This window comes from Sinohyriopsis cumingii, chromosome 12 (genome assembly GCF_028554795.1).
Source record: "Sinohyriopsis cumingii isolate HCF-2022 chromosome 12, ASM2855479v2, whole genome shotgun sequence".
NCBI lineage: Eukaryota > Metazoa > Mollusca > Bivalvia > Unionida > Unionidae > Sinohyriopsis > Sinohyriopsis cumingii.
In genome coordinates, this window is record NC_142972.1 from 1,208,844 (window position 1) to 1,220,007 (window position 11,164).

Sequence of the window (11,164 nt, forward strand, 5' to 3'; positions counted from 1 at the left end):
AAGAGTATCTGGAAGACGAATGGACCCTCATCTCTTTAGAGGAAATCTTAAAAGAGTTGCATAAAGACTTGAGCGACCACCCCCTCCCTCCATTTAATTCTTTGGAAACGAAACGCATCGAAGTTATCTTGCAGCATAATAAGGAAGCTTCCTGCTAGTTAACTTACTTGACACAACATTTTAACGAAAAGCTTGAATTCATTGCTTATCGTTAGTACCGGCGAACTTTACAACCCGTGAAAATGAGTACCTGTGAACTTGACAATCTTCTGTGGCAAAATGACACTACTAAATCACTGAAATTAAGTCGTACAGCATCGTTACACTGGTAAATACGGTCATGTCTGATATTTGGTTTCAATAATAATAATAATAATAATAACAATAATAATAATGATTTTGTATAGCGCCTAATTTTTCGAAGCTCTAAGTGCTTTACAACATTTCCATAAATGGAAAGAAAGGAGCTATCCCTAATCTCCCTCTTATAAGTGAGCAGGGCTTATTAACAAATTATTTAACTTTGTTTAATCTCTCTCTCTCTCTCTGTTTTGAAAAAAAATAATTTGTACAAAGTGCACAATACACCACTTCGATCTACTTGTAATATGTCATTTTTCAAACTTTAACAAGGTAACTCTACATTTTCAGTGTCAAACAGAAAAAAAATCTTCATTCAGTAACACACCGACTACTGAAAAAACAAATCTACCTCATACAATTGGTACAATTTCTACTCATATATATTTCAAGCAAAACTAAATATGGCAGCCACTTGACATTGAATATTTTTGTAAGAAACTTTGCTGCAAGCGAATTAGTAAAGGACAAAATCATTGTAGCCAAACATTTTTACAGGCCACGCAATGAGTAAAACAAAGTTATGTTCAATGGTAGGGTTGGTAAAGTTGTAACAAATTTAAAAGCCAAATTTGGAGCACGCTAACTCGTACACCACGGTGAAGTTGTTTTGGCTAATATAACTGTAACAAATTTAAGGATCAAATTTGGCACACGCCAACTCGTACACCAAGGTGAAGTTGTTTTGGCTAATATAACTGTAACAAATTTAAGAATCCAATTTGGCACACGCCAAAACACTTTGCGTCCCTACGACAATTATGCAAAATAACCGGTTATTGTTTTGAAAAAAAGACACAATCGGCTGGTGTGGTGTACGCTAGCAGGATATTTTAAAACCTTGCTGCCAATAACATGCACAAAGAAATATTTTAGCAATTAGTGTAAAATTTCCGTTTGAATTCATACAAACATGCCAAACAATTTACAATGTCCAACTATATATATATATATAACTGCATGTAACAACAAACGAAAGCATCTGTTTTTAAATACGATATTACTTTTGGATACGAAGAGTACCTGAGGGGTGTCAATCTTACTCGAATAAATTTACCTGATGTTTTATAAGAAAAAAGAAACAAATATTGCTGAATTGCCATAATAACCTCGTTCTGTTTGCGTGAAAATATTATGAATAATCTAACACAAACTGGCCATGACAGGCTGCTGTGGTTTGTATTTTAGGCAGGGGATTTAATTCATGTCGCTTTTACACTAGTCTTTAATGTACTGGTGTGTCAAACATTTATCACTCATATGTACCCTAGATTCAGTTTTATTGACATCCTTTTTTTCAGTTATGACAAAAAATGAAGTGAATGAGCTATTTGTGAAGAGCTGCAACTTTGTAGAGAAGCAGCAGGATTCGAGATTTGTGAAGATCGCCCATTTCTACCGGGACAAGTTACCGGCTTACTTTGATTTCGTTTTTGAAACGAAATGTGGAATTATGCCCACTTACTATAAAACAATGAGTGGAGACAAGGCATCAACTATACACCTCAAGATAAAGGGGATTTTCTTTAATACTCTCGTGAGAGGAAGAAAGAATAAAAAGCCTAAAATGTCATGCCATGGCACACAGAGATTACACATTCCAGCTCTGTTCTTTTTTGAAGATGTTAACATTTACTTTGCTGACTTCTATTGTCACTACAAGGCGCACAAGGTGACCCTCATTTTTGCAGTCAGAGGAACCGAAGCTGATCAGTTTTGCAAGGCTCGTTTGAAAATGCTAGAATTGTTTAAAAATCCCTTTTTGTACATAAATTATGATGGAGAAGTGTTTGTTAGGTCAGGTGTAAGGGTTGAAGTGTTTTACACAGATGAAATCGATGTCCATGGTTTGATGCAGGAACTGGGGGAAAACAAAGTCTTCCTCACCAATGTCCGCCCGTTATACAGACCAAGAGATATTGTGATCAGTAAACCTAAAAGGGAAGATTGCAAAATCTGTAACCTCAAGGCAAGAAGTAAAGTAATATAAAATACATCGCTTCTAATATACGCTATTAGAATGTGTGTATATTAGGCATGTATAGGGTTTAACGGCAAATCAGTACATTCCTGGTTGTATAGTGCCAAGGAGTTTTAAGGCAAGCAAACTCTTTGAATTTTTTGTCCTCTGCTTATCATGGTGAAGGCACATACGTTCAGAATAACAAATTCTAATAATTCTAATAATTATGACTTCAATGTAGAAGTGTTGAATTACTTGGCAGACATGGAAAGTATATAAATTTCAATGCACTATCTCAGTGGACAGCAGTAGCATCACTAGGATTAGTGTCACCCAGTGCTGTAACTCATGTGTCACCCTCATAGACCTCCTTCCTGCACAAAAATACAAAAAATTTATACATAAGTCATGTGCGGTAACCCATAGTGTCACCCCCATGGACTCCAATCTTGCACAAAAATTAATTTTTTTATAGACAGTCATGTGCGGTAACTCATGGTGTCACCCCTGTGGACCTCCTTCCTGCACAGTGGACAGTAAACGACAAGTGCAGAATTGGGGTAAACATTTTAATCCCTGACCTTGACTTTGATTAAGATAAATATTGACTATGATGCATGAAATGCTTTTGCACCGAGAAGCACCATAGTTCGTCCCTGTATCTCACACTTTTTTTTTAACGAATAAAGAAAACAAACTGCTGGGCTGTAGAAATTAAACAGCTCGACCCCATAACTGTCGGACAAGTGCCTAACAGCGAGAGTTTAGCCCTGGTCAAATGTAATTTTTCCACATGAAATAGCACACCACCTTTTTCCTGGTACAGCCCTGTTCCTGATCAATATATTGGATTTTATCCGTTTTATGAATAGCGCGCGGTCATTATTTAATATGTGCTAATATGACGCACTGAAAGTTGGCTGAAGAAGGCTGTTCCCTGTTAAAGAACGGCTTTATTTATCTTTGTTTAAAAGACAATGTAGCAAACGTAATCAACTGAGTTGTTTTGCGAAAAAGTCGGTCCCAAAAATCTCTTCATATTGTCTCCTTTATTCAGACCTGCTAATATTTTTCAATAGATTCTAAATTATTCCTGTTTATGAGTAATTCTTTTAGGGGTTTCTAAGGAGATAATTGATGAGGGGATATGAACTGTCACCTAATCTGATATCATTTATACTGGCAGTATGCAGAGTTCAGGCTGGTGTTGAGGCCTTGGAGACTAACCATTGAATTCTCCGATATAGGATTGGGGTGGGGAGGAGAGGGATCGGGTGGAACCTGGGATGAATAAAAAATCCGATGTCCCCCAATAATTTGCAAGACCTATTTTCCTCTGATTTGCAGCAAATAGCCCTCATTATATCCATTATACTACTTGAAAAAAAATTATATTTCGATAAAAGAAAACAAATTCCTTGTTCCAAAGTCCCAGACTCTTCATCACCTTCCCCAGTCTCCCCTTCCCCATAAAAAGTAAATGGTTTGTCCCTTAGACCATTCATAGGCACTTCGGACAGATTATAAGAATGTAGTATTAGATAATGTAATGTATCAGTTAATGGGGCAAGTTATTGTTTTGATACACATATAAAGGTTGACAGCCTTAAAGTCAGTAAGACCTTGGGTCGGTCGAATTAAAGCTCAGTTAAAGAGTTTTTGCATTTTACATCATTTATTTTATTATCTCCCACGTCTGTGTTCACTTGGTGTTGGGCCTTCTTTTAGTTGATATGTTTGTCTGTAAATAATGAAAGTAGTTTAGAGAATACATTATGCTTGTTCCCACGCACTCACACGACAGTGTCAGGAGTGAGATTTGCCTAAGACTCAGTGGATTATCAGCGCTAGATGGATATAATAGAAATTGAGCATCATTCTCACAAAAGAAACGTTCCCCCTCAGATTTAATTTAACAAATGGTTTTCAGCGGTGGCGACATTTTCCAAAGTCCAGACAAAATTTAATATTCTAGCCGAGAATCTCGGTGAGAGCGGATGCAGAGAATTTAGCAGTTTGGACTTAATTCTGGATTGAATGAAGAAAAAAAAAAAGAGAAGCACAAATGAACACCCTGACCTATTCTATGGGACATAATCAGATCTATATTTTCTTCATTTGGCATAAGTGACAAAAAGAAATATGAAGTTGTTAGAGAGACATTCGAAGGATATTTCATTGCGAAAAAAACATTTTTTTTTTGAAAAAGCTAAATTAGCCATTAGCGACAAAAAGAGGTGAATCTGTCGATGCATTTGTTACCTCATTGCACTGTCTAGGAATGTACCGTAGTTTTAGAGATATTAGAGTCGAAATGATTCGAGACAGAATTGCTGTTGAACTAAGAGACACACTTTGCAGAACAACTCCAACTTTATAGAAAACTTAGCTTATTAAAGGCAATGAATTTATCTAGACAGAAATAGAAACATCTAGCCATGGGAGGGATAAACTTAATTTCCAATTTAAATGCTGATGTATTAAATTTAAAAGATACCGTAATAATTCAGTTCAAATCCAGACCCTTCTTACACAATGAATCATGAGATAATATTTTTAGCAGGTATATACACGATGCAATGTCTTTGTTACGGTCACAAAACGCTTCCGAATAATCCAGCAATATTAATTGCATTGATTCATATCCAAGCCGTAAAAATTATGTATTTAAAAGAATTACTGCAAGACCAATGTATCTTTTTTCATCAGATAGTGTAAACACGAGAATCAAAAGAGATAGATTATTGTCTTGCGTTTGATCTTGTCCTATCTTTCCAGTACTGCAATCAAGCATAGCACATGTCCGTATTATTAGAACAAATTTATTGTAGTTTTTTATAAAATACGCCGAAAGCTAATTCAATGCTTTTGTAATCATATGTCTACGGAGAAAGTCCCGTTTGGAGAGCTCTCACTTACGTTTGAATTATTTTCACACACAAATAAAATCTGAATGAACCCCGACCTTCTCGAAGATATGATCTAATTATTATCTGTGAAAGAAAATGTGCTCGTCGAAAGCACCTATCTTGTAAGATGTGTGTAGATGTATGTGTGTGGTGTGTGTCAACGCTTTTCTAACCAATTACTTGTTCAATCGGAAATAAGGAATAAGTAACCAACTTGAATGCAATCTTAATTGGTGCAACATTTATTCTCTGGGTGAATTTTCGTAGTCATTTATGTCTCACAAAATGTTTAAGCAATTTTTAGTAAATCTGAGTTTTTCATCGTTTCATTCTCTTGCAATTAAATGTGAACGTGGAAAACTGGAATGATACTTAATCTGAAAGTCCTGCAGGTCAGCCATGTGATAAACATGTCCATATTGTTAACAGTTAGCTGTAAGACTAGCGTGTAGACCAGGTTGAGTTTCGATGTGATAGGCATGTCCGTGTTATTAACTGTAAGACTAGCGTGTACATCAGGCTGAATTTCGATGTGATAGGCATGTCCGTATTATTAACAGTTAGCTGTAAGACTAGCGTGTACATCAGGCTGAATTTCGATGTGATAGGCATGTCCGTATTATTAACAGTTAGCTGTAAGACTAGCGTGTAGACCAGGTTGAATTTCGATGTGATAGGCATGTCCGTGTTATTAACTGTAAGACTAGCGTGTACATCAGGCTGAATTTCGATGTGATAGGCATGTCCGTATTATTAACAGTTAGCTGTAAGACTAGCGTGTACATCAGGCTGAATTTCGATGTGATAGGCATGTCCGTATTATTAACAGTTAGCTGTAAGACTAGCGTGTAGACCAGGTTGAGTTTCGATGTGATAGGCATGTTCGTATTATTAACAGTTAGCTGTAAGAGTAGCGTGTACATCAGGTTGAGTTTCGATGTGATAGGCATGTCTGTATTATTAACAGTTAGCTGTAAGACTAGCGTGTACATCAGGTTGAATTTCGATGTGATAGGCATGTCCGTATTATTAACAGCTGTAAGACTAGTGTGTACATCAGGCTGAGTTTCGAATCGTTTCAATTATTGTATGCATAGCGTACAGGTTTAGAAATTTTGTAAACGTTGCATCCTTGTTTATTTTTTTTTCTTCACTATCTTTGAGTTTTCTCTGAAATACGAAAATTAAATCACCTTTCTTGGTTTATATCCCATCAAAGTTTATACTTCACATTTTTGAATTTCCTCCAAACATCAGTGAGCATATTTTAGTTATTAAATCCAGGGGGTGGGGGTGTATACCTTATTTGTCTCACTTTCCACTAAGTTAACTTTATCCACTTGTTCCTAATGAGGCATATGCATAAACAAGGGTTCAGTGGGATGCTGTCTCTGTCTCTACTACAAACAACAATGATACACATCACCCATGCTGTCTCTACTACAAAAAAAAGATACAAATCACCCATGCTCTGTCTCTGCTACAAACAACAATGATACAAATCACCCATGCTCTGTCTCTACTACAAGCAACAATGATACTAATCACCCATGCTCTGTCTCTACTACAACAACGAGACAAATCACCTATGCTATGTCTCAACTACAAACAACAATGAGACAAATCACCTATGCTATGTCTCTACTACAAACAACGAGACAAATCACACATGCTCTGTCTCTACTACAAACAACGATACAAATCATCCATGCTCTGTCTCTACTACAAACAACAATGATACAAATCACCCATTCTCTGTCTCTACTACAAAAAAACAACGATACAAATCACCCATGAGCAACAAAAATCAACAAATTGCTGAAAACAACTATTGACGCCCTTGCCACTGAACATGTGATAGACATGGCCAAGACAACTGGCACAGAATATAAAAATAAGATCCAAATAAATGTTTCTTCGTTAGTATTCACTCACTCAACAAAGTTGACATGTGATAAGAGATCCATCCATCCCACTGTTGTATCCACAGCGCAAGTCCAATCTGTTCAAAATAAATAACTTGGTGCGCATGTACTGGTCCAGATATGCCTATTATTTACAATTCTTTAGTTTAATATTTTGAATACCTTCATCAATTTGTTAATTTAACAGACAAACCAATTTTGTTAATATAAAAAGTCATGTATTCGTCCGTTCATCCATCATTTTACACTTTCATTTTTTAAGTAGACTCCAAAATGGCTAAAGATCTCATGAAAACTTTATATGCATACTAGACTAGTGATGTGCACGTGCCTGTCGCTACTAGGAATTCTTCTGTTTCGACATTTGTTACGTTTTTGTCCATTAGTCTTTCCATCCATCCGTCATTTTATTTTTGGAGTATATATATATATATATTTACGGTGAATTTTAGGAATTTGTAGAATGTATGATTTTTGGAGTTGTAATTTGAATTCATATCATTTTTTTAATAAATGTACGATTTTTGGAATTGTAATTTAAATTCACATAAGAAAGAAAATGATTGTTAGAATTTTTGTATTAACTGATTTTACAACAAAAGGCATCAGTACTACAGCTATGTATTGTAAAACAGGTAGATGCTACTAGTCAATGTATGTTGTGACTCTATGCCATCTTCATTATAAGACAACATCTAATAAAACTATATTCAGTACAAGCTAGGATTTACGAATTTCAGACATTGGTGTAAACAAAAGCTTGTCAGGGTCTTAGTGTACATAGAGCAGGTTTCTGACGAAACCAGGTGTCACAGAAGCATGAGGGTCATGCGTGATCCAAGGTTAAATTGAAGCTGGAGATTGCAAGGCATGCCCTATTATGGTAAAGCCGACGTCTCGCAGAATAGAAATCGACTATGTATACCGTACGCACCCACAGCTTCATTAAGAATTACTGTACACGTAGACCTCGACTTTCTGTTTTCCAGATAAGAGTAATGTAATTAAAGTTTTTTTTCTGTGAAACACGTTTAGAGCTTATTTCATCTGTCTCTGGAAAGCTTGTAACATATTATTATTATTATTATTATGCAATATGAATTTTTAAATATAATGTTTCTTGGACTGTTTAAATTTATTTAGAATTTGTGTTCATTTAGAATATTAGGCTTGGTTTTATAGAAAGGGTTTGCTACCAACTTCATGCTACAATTTATTTAGAAATAAAATACCTTCGAAATTACTGGGAATAATATTCTAGATGAGAATTAAGATTTAATAAAATACATTGATTGAAAATAACTTTGGGTATTAATTTGTAATATTTTAATCTTGAGGATTCTTGTACTATTGGCAATTTATTTGGCCTGTAATTCTGAAATACGGAAATTATAGTATTGTGTGAAGTTGGTTAGCTCTAATTAAATGAAACATTTTTTTGTTATACATTTTAAATTAATTGTGTGTAATTTGTGTTCTATACCTTTGTTTAGCTTTAATAAAAGAATTGCTGTCGTACACTTAGACCTCGACTTTCTGTTTTCCAGTTCGATTCCAGTACCTCGTCGCAATTATTAGCGATGTAACACCTATATCGCTAGAGTGACACCGCCACTTAAGAAGTCAGAATGACACCTTTCTCTCTCTCTCTCGTTTGTGGAGACGTTTTAAAGCTATTTCCACACTAATCTTTCAACACGTCACGATGTGCTGTTAGATATAGATATTTGGATAGCTGAGATAACTTGAATATCTCAGCTCTCAGAATGTCTCACAAGTGAAACAAATCAACATTCACCGTGACGGCAGGTTGATTTCCACAAACACTTGTAGACTGATATTGAATTGCACCACTGCACCTACATCGATAAAAGCTATAGCCTTTGTGTGTGTGTGTGTGTGTGTGATTCGGATGTTTAACGCAGCTTTAACACTTTTTCAGTGATATTGCTACGATGTCTGCAGTGTGATAGTTAATAGTGATGTCTAGCACTGGGGCATCATGCTGCAGATATGTAACATGATGTCCCAGCCAGTCACATTATCCCGACATCAAGCTGACCAGTTCTAACAGTAACCTCTTAATGCTGAGCGCCTAGTGAGGCATCTGTAAGTACCATTTTTTAAGTCTTTGGTATGACTCGGGCAGGATTCGAACCCGCGACCTCTTGCGTCCGATGCGTATGCTCTAACCACTAGGTCCCCAGACGGTTCGCTAGATTCTTTAATATCCCTGTCTACCATTTCATTCATAATCCTTTGTGGTGTTTCAACTTGCAGAAACATGGTACAACAAATATAAATGCAAGAGAAATCTTTCTTTTACTTTATGAGGGGAGGTATTATGTACATTTAATTTATATCGTGTATCCAATTTTTGTCATGGTTGAGGGTTGTGCCTACCTGACATTTGTAATTCTCCTTAGAAGTAAACAGGATGTTTACCTAAATTTAAGTTCAAGACCTGACCTTGTTCAAGTTCGTGAATTTTTCCATTAGAAATGGTTAGTTTTCCAGAACATTCTGTTGCATCATAGGTCAGGTAACAGTCTGTATATAAAAGAAATTGGTAAATAAATATTCATTCCTGTTTTAAGATCAGTATGTGAAATCAGTTTTAGTTGTGTTCAGATATAATTTGAAGGAATTTATTTAATTAAATTATTCAATGGAATTTGAATATGCTTATTGACTTCTTGGACAAAAACATTACAGTGTACTTGGGGATGATTGAGAACTCAAAGACATTATGGATTACATCACTGTCCTAAATTAGGAAAGTCTATTGGAATTCAACAAGAACATTCTTCAATTTTCGACTTGTGGTGGAACCTTAATGATAATTTGGGATCTAATTCACAGTAATGTGTCTTTTTAATTTGCACTTGGTATTCTAGGCAAATGGTTTATTCATCTTACTGAACTTGTTGATTTTGCTTCATCTGTTACATGGTTTAAGACCACATCGTCGTAACACAAGTCTGGTCACAATTTGCCCCAGTCCCACCATGTCTGATAAAAAAACAAGTCATCAATTCTGGAGAAGCTGCAAATAGATTTTCCATATGGCTGTGATCGAATCCACACCACTGCAAGGGAAGCCAACCAAGACATAATTTTTACTGAGCATGTTCAGAAAGATTTCAACCATGTTTGATCAAAACTGACTTAACCATTCTTGAGTAGAAACCCAAGAAAGATATTCCACACAGCAACTAAGGAAGCCAGTGTTGTTACAAGAGTGACCCTGGAAAAGATTTTAGAGTATTTCCCAAGCCAGTGTTGCTACAAGAGTGATCCTGGAAAACATTTTAGAGTATTTACCAGGAAACATTCATACCAAGTTTGATCAAAAATGACTTGTCCATTCTGGGGAGGAAGTCTGTAACAGGTTTTCCAGTTCAGTTGCTATGGAAACTGCTGTTGCTAGAAGAGTTAACTACAAGCAGTTATTGGAAAATATATCCTGGCAAACATTTCTAGTAAGTCTGATTGAAACTGACCAAGCAGTTTCAAAAAAACGTTAAAAAATGTTCATGGACAATGCAAAATGGATGCCACATCATAAAACATTGATGTGATAACCTGAAAATCTACTCAGATAATCTCCATATAAATACAAATATGCCTATCAAATTTCGTTTCCCTACCTCAAGTGGATTTTACTTATCTGTACCAACAGGGCTTTTGTCAACAAAGTCCAAGTCCCAAAAATTAAAAAATATGTTCTGGCCTGAAAATCTTGCAATCAAAAGCTTCACTGTGACCTATTTTTACAACACATACTCAGCCATAAAGTTCAATGACTGTGTACAGCAGTTGCAAAGCAATGGATCTTAACATCAAAACTCAAAGCTGATGCTTACAAGAACAGAAAATGATTGCAGCAAGGTCACTGAAAAAGATGGTGTGACATAAAAGCCCATCTCTAGTGGGTACCTTCTCAGGAGCTTCCAAATAAAATCAGTTGACTGAGATCCATGTTCATGATTAGACTTATTTTTAAC

At 35.8% G+C, this 11,164-nt stretch overlaps 1 protein-coding gene across 5 annotated transcripts in view; it reads left to right on the plus strand.

Moving 5' to 3' along the window:
* The window catches only part of LOC149785906 (phytanoyl-CoA hydroxylase-interacting protein-like), a 94,642-nt gene extending 85,967 nt beyond the window's left edge, over nt 1–8,675 (plus strand). For all 5 annotated transcript variants that reach the window (XM_089976128.1, XM_089976126.1, XM_089976124.1 and 2 more), the window contains one exon: nt 1,662–8,675. In XM_089976128.1, coding sequence (XP_089832254.1) covers nt 1,662–2,350 — 689 coding nt within the window. In that variant the 3' untranslated portion in view covers nt 2,351–8,675. The remainder of the gene's footprint in view (nt 1–1,661) is intronic.
* Nucleotides 8,676–11,164: the final 2,489 nt, after the last annotated feature.